The following is a 15,361-nucleotide window of genomic DNA, read 5'->3' as shown; positions in this document are numbered from 1 at the left end:
TGTGACCTGATTCTCTGTTAGAGGGGCAGCCTTCTATACCAGTTTTTCTTGAGAAATCCATCTTTTTTACAGATTAACTGGCTGTGCTGCAGCTCTGTCTGTACATTTTAGACTTAGCAGCTCTGTCTCTGAATCTCCCCCACAAATTCAAACTTAGTGGGTGTGACCTGATTCTCTGTTAGAGGGGCAGCCTTCTATACCAGTTTTTCTTGAGAAATCCATCTTTTTTACAGATTAACTGGCTGTGCTGCAGCTCTGTCTGTACATTTTAGACTTAGATCCCTCCCACCCACCCCTCTACCCACCCACCCCTAGGGTGATAGTTCTTATATACCCTCCCAAGCAACCTAATCTGCCTGCAGATAACTGCTCTGTCTCTGTGTTCAGGCTCTTCACCTCCTTTCCTCCCACATTTTTCAAACATAGTGGGTGTGACTTGTTCTTACTGGGCAGTGCCTACCTGCCTGCTGCCTACCATTCCAGTTTTAAGCCTCTAATCCAGCTCTGCTGTTCTATCTATCACTTAACACCTCAGTCACTACATATATACCCATAACACCTCAGTTACTACTTATGGCCCCTTTACACATTCTCTTCCTTGCCCTGTCCCTTCCTAATCTTTTTCCCCTCCCCCTACCGCTGTCTACCACTGGAACTCACTGCCCACCCATGTCCTCTCCCATCTTGCTCACTACTGCAATACCCTACTCACCCCCGTCCCTCACCACCTCACCATCTCTCCTGTCCCCCTCCTCCTTCCTAGCTCTCAACCTTCAACACTTCCTTCCTGCCATTAACCCATCCCCATTCCTCCTAAGCGCATCCCGTCTTCGTCGCCTTCGTCGCCCTACCTCCCCCACCCTCCTCCGCACTCTCTTGCTCCTCCTCCTGCTATCCGCAGGAGACATCAATCCCAATCCAGGTCCCCCACACCTGTCTTCGTCCTATCCATGCAAACGTTTCCGGGATGTCTCCAATCTCATATCTATTCCCCTCCTCCCCCCCTCTTCCCTCCCCTTCTCATGTGCACTGTGGAATGCCCACTCGGTCTGCAACAAACTTCCCTTCACCCACGATCTCTTCATCTCTCATTCCCTTCACCTGCTTGCCCTAACTGAAACCTGGCTCTCCCCTGACGACTCTGCCTCAGTTGCGGCTCTATGCCATGGAGGCTATCTCTTCTCCCATACTCCCCGCCTAGTTGGCCGTGGAGGAGGCGTCGGGTTACTACTCTCGCCCTCCTGTAGCTTCCAACCCCTCCTCCTACCACAGTCTCACTGCTTCTCATCCTTTGAAGTCCACTCCATCCGTCTATTCTACCCGTTGCCACTCAGAGTGGCAGTCATTTACCGCCCCCCTGATAAATCCCTCCCTTCCTTCCTCACCGACTTCGATGCCTGGCTTTCTGTTTTTCTTGAACCCTCATCTCCATCCCTCATTCTCGGAGACTTCAACATACACGTTGATGACCTGTCCAACTCTCACGCTTCTCAGTTCCTCACTCTAACATCCTCCTTCAACCTCCAGCTTTGTTCCACCACCCCTACTCACCGTGATGGCCATTGCCTTGACCTCGTCCTCTCCTCTTCCGGCTCACCCTCCAATTTCCACACCTCAGCTCTTCCTGTCTCTGATCATCACCTGATCACCTTCACACTTCTTCACCCTCCCCCTCAGCCCCGCCCAACATTAACCACTACTTCCAGGAATCTCCAGATTATTGACCCTCCCACCTTATCATCTAGTATTTCTAATCTCCTCCCCTCCATCATGTCCTCCGAGTCTGTTGACGAGGCTGTCTCCGCTTACAATGCCACTCTCTCCTCTGCTCTGGACACCCTTGCACCATCCACCTCCCGTCCCACAAGGCGTACTAATCCCCAGCCCTGGCTGACCCCTTGCATCCGTTACCTTCGCTCCTGCGCCCGATCTGCTGAACGCCTCTGGAGGAAATCTCGCACCCATTCAGATTTCCTTCACTACAAATTCATGCTATCCTCCTTCCAGTCCTCACTATTCCTTGCCAAACAGGACTATTACACCCAATTGACTAATTCTCTCAGCTCTAACCCTCGTCGTCTCTTCGCCACCCTTAACTCCCTCCTCAAAGTGCCCTCCGCTCCCACCCCCCCGTCACTCTCTCCTCAATCACTGGCTGACTACTTCCGCGACAAGGTGCAAAAGATCAACCTTGAGTTCACTACCAAGCCACCTCCTCCTCTTCACCCTTCAACCCTCTCCCTCAACCAACCAACCCAGACCTCCTTCTCCTCCTTTCCTGATATCTCCGAGGAGGAAACCGCCCGCCTTCTTTCCTCCTCAAAATGCACCACTTGTTCCTCTGATCCCATCCCCACCAACTTACTTAACACCATCTCTCCTACTATCACCCCCTCCATCTGTCATATCCTCAACCTCTCTCTCTCCACTGCAACTGTCCCCGACACCTTCAAGCATGCTGTAGTCACGCCACTCCTCAAAAAACCATCACTAGACCCTACCTGTCCCTCCAACTACCGCCCCATCTCCCTCCTACCCTTCCTCTCCAAGACACTTGAGCGCGCAGTCCACAGCCGCTGCCTTGATTTTCTCTCCTCTCATGCCATCCTTGATCCGCTTCAATCCGGTTTTCGCCCTCTTCACTCGACAGAAACAGCACTTTCTAAAGTCTGTAATGACCTGTTCCTTGCCAAATCCAGAGGCCACTACTCCATCCTCATCCTCCTGGATCTATCCGCCGCTTTTGACACTGTCAATCATGACTTACTTCTTGCCACACTGTCCTCATTTGGGTTCCAGGGCTCTGTCCTCTCCTGGTTCTCCTCCTATCTCTCCCACCGCACCTTCAAAGTTCACTCTCATGGATCTTCCTCCACCCCCATCCCCTTATCTGTTGGTGTTCCCCAGGGATCGGTCCTTGGACCCCTTCTCTTCTCAATCTACACCTCTTCCCTGGGCTCCCTGATCTCATCTCATGGTTTCCAGTATCATCTCTATGCTGATGACACCCAACTGTATCTCTCCACACCAGACATCACCGCGGAGACCCAGGCAAAGGTATCGGCCTGCTTATCCGACATTGCTGCCTGGATGTCCAACCGCCACCTGAAACTGAACATGTCCAAGACCGAGCTTATCGTCTTTCCACCAAAACCCACTTCTCCTCTTCCTCCACTTTCTATCTCAGTTGATAACACCCTCATCCTCCCCGTCTCATCTGCCCGCAACCTCAGAGTCATCTTTGACTCCTCTCTTTCCTTCTCTGCGCATATCCAGCAGATAGCCAAGACCTGTCGCTTCTTCCTCTTTAACATCAGCAAAATTCGCCCTTTCCTCTCTGAACACACCACCCGAACTCTCGTCCACGCTCTCATTACCTCTCGCCTGGACTACTGCAACTTACTCCTCACCGGCCTCCCACTTAGCCATCTATCCCCCCTTCAGTCTGTTCAGAACTCTGCTGCACGTCTCATATTCCGCCAGAACCGATATACTCATATCACCCCTCTCCTCAGGTCACTTCACTGGCTTCCGATCAGATACCGCATTCAATTCAAGCTTCTCCTTCTTACCTACAAATGCACTCAGTCTGCTGCCCCTCACTACCTCTCTACCCTCATCTCCCCTTACGTTCCCACCCGTAACCTCCGTTCACAGGATAAATCCCTCCTCTCAGTACCCTTCTCCACCACCGCCAACTCCAGGCTCCGCTCATTCTGCCTCGCCTCACCCTATGCTTGGAACAACCTTCCTGAACCCTTACGCCAAGCCCCCTCCCTGCCCATCTTCAAGTCTTTGCTTAAAGCCCACCTCTTCAATGCTGCGTTCGGCACCTAACCCTTACCGTTCAGTGAATCCAGACTGCCCCAATTTGACTGCCCCTATCGGACCGACCGTTCACTTGTCTATTAGATTGTAAGCTCTTTGAGCAGGGACTGTCTCTCTTTGTTAAATTGTACAGCGCTGCGTAACCCTAGTAGCGCTCTAGAAATGTTAAGTAGTAGTAGTAGTAGTAGTGACTTGCAAGCTGAGGAATGCCAATACTATGAGTACGTGGTCAAAATAGCCCAGACAAAAAAGCCCCTAACAAAATAGCCCTGGCAAATCAGCCCCTGACAAAAGGGCCTGCCCACAATTTGTCCTCTGACAAATGAGCCCCCACCGACAAAAGGGCCTGCCCCTGAGTATTTTACCTATTCTGATCCTGTTCCTGTTTCTGCTGCAACTGTGTGTCTTTCTGAGTCCCACTGCTACTTTGATGTCTCCCCTTTGCTACCTCATTTTAAGTGCTCACTGTCCAGAATGTCTCCCTCTTCCTCCTGCCTGTCTTGCACAGTCAGGTATCTCCGTGCCCCCCCCCCCCCCCCCCCCGTGATCTTCCAACATTCCTATGGGCCGCCAGCAGTGCCAACAAGGAAAACAAGCTGCTTTGGCCAGTCCCAGAAGAGCTCCCTCTGGACAAAATAGCCCAGACAAAATAGCCTTGTAACAAAACAGCCCTTGAGAAAATAGCCCCTGTAACAAAGAAGCCCTAAATGAAATTTTGGGACTCTCTGAGTCTAGACTCTGTTTTGACTTCAAAAGCGGGTGATGGTACTGCTTATGATCCTCTTTTTTAAAAACATTTTTGTGACGGGAAGACCTCACAATTGCAAGGCTATACAATGACATTGCAAGACAATTGTAACCAAGCTAAATAAGAAGTAGCTTTGTAGCACATCATAATATATCACAGCACTGCACTGCACTAAGGGCTCCACGATGAGGTCTGGCTACACCACTGTTTTGAGGCTACCTTGTAGTATCTGTATGTTATTTTTTTTCTTCTAATATAACAAGTTTATCTTCCTGGGCCCTAAACAGGACAGTGCATTTCTCAGATAATATTGGAGTTGATATTCAATACCTATTTCCCACTGCACAAGGAGCTGATTAGTCAATAATTTACTCAACTAGAGCTCTCTTAGACCCAAATGCCATATCACATTATACTAGTTATTCCTCCTCAAGTTCATCCCAGCTACCTTAAATTTAATGTGTTATTTATTGCCATCCCAGCTCATTTTTGAAAGTGATCGCCGGCCATCTTCCGACACAAATCGGGAGATGGCCGGCAATCTCCTGAACCCGGCGAAATCGATATTATCGAAAGCCGATTTTGGACGGGTTCAACTGCTTTCCATCGTGGAGCTGGCAAAACATCAAGGGGGCGTGTTGGTAGGGTAGTGAAGGCAGGACGGGGCGGGATGGGGGCGTGCTCACGAGATGGCCGGCTTTGCCCGATAATGGGAAAAAAAAGCCAGACTTGACGAGAATTTCGCCAGCTTTACTTGGTCCCTTTTTTATCACGACCAAGCTTCAAAAAGGAGCCCCAAATGACCACCGGAGGGAATCGGGGATTACCTCCCCTTACTCCTCCAGTGGTCAGCAACCCCCTCCTTCCCCCCCCAAAAAAGCAAAAAAAACCTTTTTTTGTCAGCCTTTATGCCAGCCTCAAATGTTATACCCAGCTCCCTGATAGCAGTATGCAAGTCCCTGGAGTTTTTAGTGGGTGCAGTGCACTTCAGACAGGTGGACCCAGGCCCATTCCCCCTACCTGTTACACTTTGGTGGTAAATGTTGAGCCCTCCAAAAAACCCCAAAACCCACTGTACCCATATGTAGGTGCCCCCCCTTCACCCCTTAGGGCTATGGTAATGGTGTAGAGTTGTGGGGAGTGGGTTTTGGGGGGGTTGGGGGGGATTTGGGGGGGGGGGCAAACAACCAAGGGAAGGGAGCTATGCACCTGAGAGCTATTGTTTTTTAAATTTTTTGAAGTGCCCCCTAGGGTGCCCGGTTGGTGTCCTGGCATGTCAGGGGGGCCAGTGCACTACAAATGCTGGCTCCTCCCATGACCAAATGCCTTGCATTTCGCCGGGTTTGAGATGGTCGGCATTTTTTTTCCATTATGGCCAAAAACCGATGACGGCCATCTCAAACCCGGCGAACTCTGACATTTGGCCAGGCCCAACCGTATTAGCAAAGAAAAAGATGGCCGGCCATCTTTTTCGAAAATACGGCTGGCTCCACCCGCTTGTGGCGCCGGAGATGGTCGCCCATAGAGATGGCCGGCGCCATTCGATTATGCCCCTCATCATCATTTGTATAATGCATGCCAAATGTATATAATACTTCCCAAGTATGAGTTGTTCAAGATTGGGAGGGGGAAGGAGTGAGAAAGATTATATGTTTATAATTCATTTTCCTGTTTTCATTTCTACCATGAATATTTCTTGTCCTACCCTCAGAATGGCATTCTTAAGAAGAGCTGGAAGCAGTCAAGGAAGATGCTATAGTCCAAATAAATATAAATGTCTTGTCAAGGGGTCTCCTTAGAAAGTAGTAGGTAGAGGCCATTTCCTATACATCAGCTGAAGAGGAGAATGGTTGAACTGGATCTAATGGTGATAAGGGGGCAAAGGAGGCAATAATTGTGTTAAAATTGTGGGTCGGGGGGGGGGGGGTTGGAGATGAATGGGAAAATGAAATAGGTGAGAACTGAAAAGTAGAGACACATGCTCCTTATGTAAATTGAGAAAAACTTTAAATGGCTTAGCCACGTTAGTCTGGATGATGAAAATGACTATGGTCCTCAAAAGCTCATGCCTCATTTTATATAAGTGGAAGACATGGTTTTGGGATCACTCATCCAAAAGTACCTAGGAAACTGTGAAACTGCTGATCCGTGTATCACTTGGAGAATTGCTTAAAGAGTAACAGATATAATGAGAATTCAAAAAAGAAAAAAAAAGAAACTTGTGTGTGAGGCCACTCACTTCCTGCTTGAAAAATGCATTGCAAGACCTGGACGTGAGCATTCAAGGGTTGTTTGGGTGTTAGAGCAGAGAGTGGGCTGGAAAAGTACAGAATATTGACAGCAACTGTGAAGGTTTTGCAGACACCAACAACAAATCCAGTTCCACTAAAGACTTTACACAAATAAACAAGTGGATGATTGAATGCATACCTGGTTACATCATTCACTAATCGTGTCTGTAGCAGCAAATCTCTCCGAGGAAGCAGATTATCACAGATCAAATTCTGATTGGAACGAACGGCAACTCCATTACAAACACAAAGCGAGCAGAGCACGTCCAACACCTGGAATTATAGATAATTCCCGTCACATAGGGAGCAGAATATGGTCAGCACATGGGAGTATACATTATAACGTGTGTCACTAAGAAAATATATTCCCATTGCACAACATGACTAAGTAGTTCCATAAATTTTATGAACCTTGCCTTTTACTAGGGTGTGTATACCTTTGGGTCCGACCTTTTAAATGTTTAGTGTTGGTTGCTGGGGTCTCTTATCTGTTCCTTTTGAGATCAACTTTTGGAAATCAACCAGAAATTTATCAGTAACTGTTGTGCCTGAGAGCTGTGGATACTCAGAGTCCTATCAGAAAAGGAATTTCATGTAATGTCAGAAATAAATGTATCGCAGAGTATTTTAAGCTCATAGGGGTCTTTTACTAAGCTGCGGTAGCGTTTTTAGCTCACGGTAGAAATCAGCTGTTGGGAAACACTGAGATGCCCATTATATTCTTATGGGTGTCTCAGCGTTTACCACCAGCGGATTTCTACCATGAGCTAAAATCGTTACTGCGGCTTAGTAAAAAGACCCCCATAGAGACTGGGACCTTCAGCCCACTATGCAGAAACTACCCTGTGCCATCCAAAGAGACTATGTAGACTCTTTTGAAATATCTCCCAAAGAATTCCTTTACGGCCTTTGAAGACCTTGCAAAATTGCTATTGAACTATCTTGACTGCAATTCTTTGAAAAACTAGACTTTTAAAAACATATTTTTATGCCTTTGGGGCCCTTTTACTAAGCAGCATTAGGTGTTAACGTGTGCCTAACACAGCTTAAAATGGCATTCTGCAGGACACACTCAGGTGTCTTGTGGAAACTACCAAATGTGCATGCACTATCTTTGCAATAAATATGCTTTTGAGAAGGTATGTCAGGGGCTGGAGAGTGGGCATTCATGCGAGCAACGAGGTCAGGCCAAGTACCACAGATCATCCCAGGACTTCCAGCAGACACTTTTCCATTTGCACTACTGCCTATAGGTAAGACTTGCGATATGGTGACAGAGAGAATGGGGAGGACAACTAGCAATGAAATATGGATCAGAGATATGGGTTTCTTATCTAGCTGGCAAAATTGTATTGGGATTAGTAACCCACGTTATTTAAAAAGTTATCTGATGCTTTATAGAAATGTATAACAGATTCTTCCTGTTCTTTGGATGGCTATACTTCAAGAACATTAACAGCTCAATCATTTAAGCACTATGAACATATCGCTGAATAACTTAATAACATTTGTAAATACTACTAGCCACTCTTATTCAGTCACTTCTTTTTTTAATGTTCCTAAGAGGAAGGAAGGGAAATCCCATCTGCAAATACCAGGTGCCAAGCATTCAAGGACCAACAGAACCTGCCTGAGGAGAACTCCTGTTAGATTAGCCCTGAGCCCGTGGATATACTCAAGGGGCTGCTATACACAAATACCCCCACCCCATATGCTCTCCACACATACACACACACAGCAGTCTTCCTACATATACTTAGAGCCTCATAACCACTGACCACACATACCTCTCTACATACTTCCCTTCTTTACCTCACGATAAATACACACACACACGCCTCTATATACTTCCCTTCCCAATGATGCCAAAAGAAGCTATTTTTGAGAAAGAGATTTTAGCACATGCCCCAGTCCCACCCCCCACACTGCCAGCTGCCTCCAATCTCCACCCCTTGTCCCACCTCAACCCCACTGTCATTTTAGGAAATACTTTATTTACACTGTGACAACAGGGATGGATAAAAACTACAAATAACCTTTTCCCCTATTCTTCCTGTCATCTTCTCTCATAATTCTTCTTTTTACTTGTCTTCCCTATCAGTCATTTTCTTGTCTTAGAATGTAGAACAGCTCTGTAAATATTACACCAGGTCCTAGAGCACCTATCCTACTAATGTTAGGAAACTAGAACAAACTGGATGGTTTCAGGTCCCTACAAAGGAACTACAGTACACACTAACAGAATCCTTCACCTCAGTCACACATTCTTTTCTGTATGTTGCTGTTAGTCTTTACTATCAGTCATATGCAGGAATTTCTGGCTGATCACAAGCTCTGATAAGATCCCCATTACTATGGCAGCCATAACATTTTCAGTTAGGAGATGGTAAGGACCCAGTGGTGTATTTGCAGGACATATACAAGCCCTATGATTGGTGTAGGGAAGGGGAGAGGTGACAACATCATAAATAATATAAAAATACCTACAGACAAAGAGATCCTTAGAGTGAGTCTTCTTGTGAGTGAGTTTTCTGTCCTGACTCAGGGCATCGTCCTTGCTAAAGTGGCGAATTCTCCAGGAAATATACTATATTCCTTTGTTTGCTTCGGGTGAGAGCTGTTTCTTTATAACAGATAACTATTTACTTTTCTCTTTATATTTTATTTCCCTTCAGAACAGGGATGTAGCTAGGTGGGGCCACGGGGGGCACGGGCCCCCACAGATTTAGTCAGGGCCCCCTCCACTTTCAACCTCCCCGCCGACCCTCCCCCGCCACCGCCATTGCAAGACATGCTGGACATCAGGACTCACAGAACAGATCAGCGAGGTGAGCAAACGCGCCAGAAACCGGCGCTGAAGAAGACTAAGGCTGGCAGGGGTTGGGGACCCCCGCCAGCAAAGGTGCCTTGTGGCGGCGGCGGTAGGGGTCGAATGTGGTGGGGGAGGGTTGGCAGCAGTGGCGGCAGGAGGGTCGGCAGCTGGGGGAGGTGGGCTAAAATGTGCCTCCCCCATCTTGGGCTCTGGAAACCCCTCCCACCGAGGTTTGCCTACGCCCATGCTTCAGAATCTATATTTCCTGTCAGTGGTTCCTTTCTCTCTTTTTCTTTTTTCTCCTTTCAGCTGTTCTTTATATAATTAGCTGAATTTTTTATAATTACCAAAGCTACGGATGTTATATTTTGTAAGTTTGTTATTATTGGTTTGGTTTGATATGACGGCTGTAGTGGAGGGCGGCCACTCAAAACTCAAAGTCCTGGATTTCAAGCTGCTGACTTTACTAAAATGGGGGAATACCTGAGGAAGGAGATGATGGGCTGGGAGGAAGTACAAGAAGTGGAAGGACAGTGGTCAAGGCTGAAAGAAGCTATAAATAAGGCCACGAACCTTTATGTAAGTTAAGTAAATAAAAGTAAGAGAAAAAGGAAACCAAACAAGTGGCTGAGAAAATAAAGGCTAAAGAGTTGGCGTTCCAGAAATACACAAAAACTCAAGAACAGGAACACGGGGAGGAATACCGGATGAAACTGAAAGAAGCCAAGAGAGAGATACGTCTGGCAAAAGCGCAAGAACAAATGGCTAGAAATGTAAGGAGGGGTGACAAAAATTTCTTCAGGTATATTAGTGAAAGGAGAATGACTAAAAAGGGAATTGTGAGACTAAAAGTTACTGCGAACCGCTATGTAGATAGTGATGAAGAAAAAGCAAATTTGCTAAATAGATAGTTCTGTTCTGTTTTCACAGAAGAAAATCCTGGAGCAGGACCGCTATGGACTGGAAAAAGTACAAATGAAAATGGAGCGGATACAGCATCATTTACAGAAGAGAGTGTGTATGAACAACTTGTAAAGCTAAAGGTGGACAAAGCCATGGGACCGGACGGGATCCACCCCAGGATATTGAGGGAGCTCAGAGAGGTTCTGGTGGGTCCTCTTAAAGGTTTGTTTAATAAATCCTTAGAGACAGGAGAGGTTCCGAGAGATTGGAGAACGGCGGAGGTGGTCCCTCTTCACAAAAGTGGTGATAGGGAAGAAGCTGCAAACTACAGGCCGGTAAGCCTCACTTTGGTTATTGGAAAAGTAATGGAAGCGATGCTGAAGGAAAGGATAGTGAATTTCCTGGAAGCCAATAAGTTGCAAGATCCGAGACAATATGGTTTTACCAAAGGGAAATCGTGCCAAACGAATCTCATTGAGTTCTTTGATTGGGTGACAGGAGAATTGAATCAGGGACGAGCTATGGACGTAATCTACTTAGAGTTCAGCAAAGCTTTTGACACGGTTCCCCACAGGAGACTTTTAAATAAACTGGATGGGCTGCAGAAAGGACCCGAAGTGGTGAACTGGATTAGGAACTGGTTGATGGACAGACGCCAGAGGGTGGTGGTGAATGGAGTTTGCTCAGAGGAGGGAAAGGTGAGTAGTGGAGTGCCTCAAGGATCGGTGCTGGGGCCGATTCTGTTCAATATATTTGTGAGTGACCTTGCCGAAGGGTTAGAAGGTAAAGTTTGCCTATTTGCGGATGATACTAAGATCTGTAACAGAGTGGACACCCCAGAGGGAGTGGAAAACATGAAAAAGGATCTGAAAAAGCTAGAAGAATGGTCTAAGGTTTGGCAATTAAAATTCAATGCCAAGAAATGCAAAGTGATGCACTTAGGGAATAGAAATCCACTGGAGACGTATGTGCTAGGCAGCGAGAGTCTGATAGGTACGGACGGGGAGAGGGATCTTGGGGTGATAGTATCTGAGGATTTGAAGGCAACAAAACAGTGTGACAAGGCGGTGGCCATAGCGAGAAGATTGTTAGGCTGTATAGAGAGAGGTGTGACCAGCAGAAGAAAGGAAGTGTTGATGCCCCTGTATAAGTCGTTGGTGAGGCCCTATCTGGAGTATTGTGTTCAGTTTTGGAGGCCGTATCTTGCTAAGGATGTAAAAAGAATCGAAGCGGTGCAAAGAAAAGCTACGAGAATGGTATGGGATTTGCGTTACAAGACGTACGAGGAGAGACTTGCTGACCTGAACATGTATACCCTGGAGGAAAGGAGAAACAGGGGTGATATGATACAGATGTTCAAATATTTGAAAGGTATTAATCCGCAAATGAACCTTTTCCGGAGATACGAAGGCGGTAGGACATGAAATGAGAGTGAAGGGGGGCAGACTCAAGAAAAATGTCAGGAAGTATTTTTTCACAGAGAGAGTGGTGGATGCTTGGAATGCCCTCCCGCGGGAGGTGGTGGAGATGAAAATGGTAACGGAATTCAAATATGCATGGGATAAACATAAAGAAATCCTGTTCAGAAGAAATGGATCCTCAGGAGCTTAGCCGAGATTGGATAACAGAGCCGGTAGTGGGAGGCGGGGCTGGTGGTTGGGAGGCGGGGATAGTGCCGGGCAGACTTATACGGTTTGTGCCAGAGCCAATGCTGGGAGGCGGGGATAGTGCTGGGCAGACTTGTACGGTCTGTGCCCTGAAAAAGACAAGTACAAATCAAGGTAAGGTATACACAAAAAAGTGGCACATTTCTTGCTTAGACTGGATGGACCGTGCAGCTCTTTTTCTGCCGTCATCTACTATGTTACTATCCACCTTATAATTGAAAGAGAAAAACACCTAGATTTCGACCCAAATCGGGAGATAGACGTTTATCTCACAAAAACGAATAAATCGGTATAATGGAAAGCTGATTTTGGACGTTTTCAACTGCACTCCATCGCAGAAGCGTACAAAATTGACGGGGGCGTGTCGGAGGCGTGGCGAAGGTGGAACTGGGGCGTGGTTATTGGCCGAGGAGAGATGGGCGCCTTTCGCCAATAATGGAAAAAAAGTATGCGTTTGTAGCTAGAATTTAGGGCACTTTTCCTGGACCCTGATTTTTCACGAATAAGGCCCCAAAAAGTGCCCTAAATGACCAGATTACCCCCAGAGGGAATCGGGGATGACCTCCCCTGATTCCCCCAGTGGTCACTAACCCCCCTCCCACCACAAAAAATGATGTTTCACAACTTTATTTTCACCCTCAAATGTCATACCCACCTCCCTGGCAGCAGTATGCAGGTCCCTGGAGCAGTTGTTGGGGGTGCAGTGGACTTCAGGCAGGTGGACCCAGGCCCATCCCCCCCTACCTGTTACAATTGTGCTGCTTAATGCTTAGTCGTCCAACCCCCCCAAACCCACTGTACCCACATGTAGGTGCCCCCCTTCACCCCTTAGGGCTATAGTAATGGTGTAGACTTGTGGGCAGTGGGTTTTGAGGGGGATTTGGGGGGCTCAACACACAAGGGAAGGGTGCTATGCACCTGGGAGCTCTTTTACCTTTTTTTTTGTTTTTGTAAAAGTGCCCCCTAGGGTGCCCGGTTGGTGTCCTGGCATGTGAGGGGGACCAGTGCACTACGAATCCTGGCCCCTCCCACAAACAAATGCCTTGGATTTATTCGTTTTTGAGCTGGGCGCTTTCATTTTCCATTATCACTGAAAAACAAAAACGCCCAGCTCACAAATTGTCGAATAAAACATGGAGGTCTATTTTTTTTGAAAATACGGTTCGGTCCGCCCCTTCACGGACCCGTTCTCGGAGATAAACGCCCATGGAGATAGACGTTTTTGTTCAATTATGCCCCTCTATGTTTTCCACAACTTGCTACTGATCTCTTATTTTGTGCTGGTGAGTAATAAAAATTCCTTTGTTTCTTTACTTCTGAGAATAGCATCCAAATGCAGCTAGTACAGCTAACTGTGTAGGCGCCCATAGGAATATTGTGGGTGCCTACACAGCACGTGCTAATGAACGCTAGCGCACCTTTGTAAACAAGGCCCCTAATCACTAATAATTGAAGAACACTTTTCCAAAACTCACTCAGTTCATCAGAAGCAGATTTGAAAATGGGTAGCAGCTTTTGGACTGAGTTTTGCATAGAGTATTCAACACAAAATCATTAAAAGTACCTGAATATAATGTGTACAGCACTGCATACGTCTCGTAGTGTTACAGAAATGATTAGTAGTTAGTAGTTGAAATACCATGGACTGCGTGAGTTTTGGCACAAGACTAAGCTACAGTAAATGAGTTTTGCCTTAATGAACTAAATTAATCACATAACTCAAAACTGACAAAAAATGGACTGAATGAGTTTTGGAAAAGTGTTCTTCAATTATGTCTTATATAAACAAAACCAAACATAATTAGTACCAATCTGGACTGACTTCACAGAGCAATACAACACTCCTAACTGTCTCCAATACTAAAAGAAGTATACAGAGATGCCAAGTTATCCAGTTCTAGGCTGCAAATTTTAGGACAGTCCTGGATTTCTGACCACCCCCATCCTGGTGATTTATGGGACTTGCAGCACTGATTTCAATGGGCAGAATCAGGCACTACAAATCCCACAAACCAAGACTGGCTAAAAAGTCTCCAGCCTAGAACTGGGTAACTTGGCATCTCCCAGCCTTCCAACCTCTGATTCCAGGTCTTGTCTCAGGAGTGGTGAAACATAGTTTATTCTTTCAGTTTAAGCCTCCTCTTGGACATAAGCAGAAACAAAGGTTTTAGAGAATCAGGTGAAGACACTTCTTAGTGAGGTCTAAGAGTTACAGGCTGACTACCAAAATTAGCAGCTCAAATTGAATATACACTTTAATGAAGTCCTGGGCAAAAGCTTGTAAGGAAAGCAATGGCAATGTTCCACAGGCAAGGCAGGCTTACAGGCAAGCAGATATGCCTAATGGCAGAAACGCACCCAGTTTTTCTCTCTGCAGAACAATTAGTAGATTTCAGCCATCCATGCTATTGTCCACATTCTTTAAAACAGTCATCTTGATTGGCTGCTTTGGAGATTGTGGAGATTTACAGGACCAATCCAGTAGATACACTGTACATAAATGTGTAAGGTGTAGTGTTTTCAACTTGGAGGGACTGAATGTTGTAGAAAATTACCACAATTTGTTTTTTATGGAAAGTCCTCATAGATAAAGACTGTCTTCAGGGGAGAATCCTCAGGCCAGCTGATACCAGCATGCCGTAGAGAAGCAAACAGACCAGTAACCTTTCACATATTGCTACATAGCAGAAACTGTTATATGACAAGTCCACAGATAATAGAAGCCATTGGCTTGGTACAAACCTCATAGGTACACAAAAAAGGTTGGCTAGGCGATGCCATACACACCGTGAAGTCTCCCACTCAAGCACGTTGCAAGTCACTACTGGGTCCTGCCTACGTGGGCCCAACTGTAATTTGCAGAATGTTTGAAGTGTGAAGTTCTGCGGTGCACTGTTCTTTAGAGGGCTGACACAATTGCACAATAAGAAGGATTCAGTGGAGAAGTCAGACCACAAGGGGGAGAAAGGAGAGGAAAGATGTGCAGAACTGTGTTTTGCCCCTCAGCAGGAAATGACCTGATAAATCAAGAGCCACCTGTTGAATGTGAGAGGCTTGGCAGGTCTGCCTTTGTGACCACACATACACACCTTTCCACGTACATCAGTCATGT

The 15,361-nt window shown here is 46.5% G+C and overlaps 1 protein-coding gene across 1 annotated transcript in view; it reads right to left on the bottom strand.

Moving 5' to 3' along the window:
- RYR3 (ryanodine receptor 3) overlaps positions 1-15,361 on the bottom strand; it is a 743,078-nt gene that overhangs the window by 547,026 nt on the left and 180,691 nt on the right. The window contains 1 exon segment of the mRNA XM_030213678.1: positions 7,007-7,140. Coding sequence (XP_030069538.1) covers positions 7,007-7,140 — 134 coding nt within the window.

This window comes from Microcaecilia unicolor, chromosome 9, assembly GCF_901765095.1.
Source record: "Microcaecilia unicolor chromosome 9, aMicUni1.1, whole genome shotgun sequence".
Lineage (NCBI taxonomy): Eukaryota > Metazoa > Chordata > Amphibia > Gymnophiona > Siphonopidae > Microcaecilia > Microcaecilia unicolor.
Note: the sequence above shows the minus strand (reverse complement) of the source record. Positions and strands in the feature narration are given on the sequence as shown.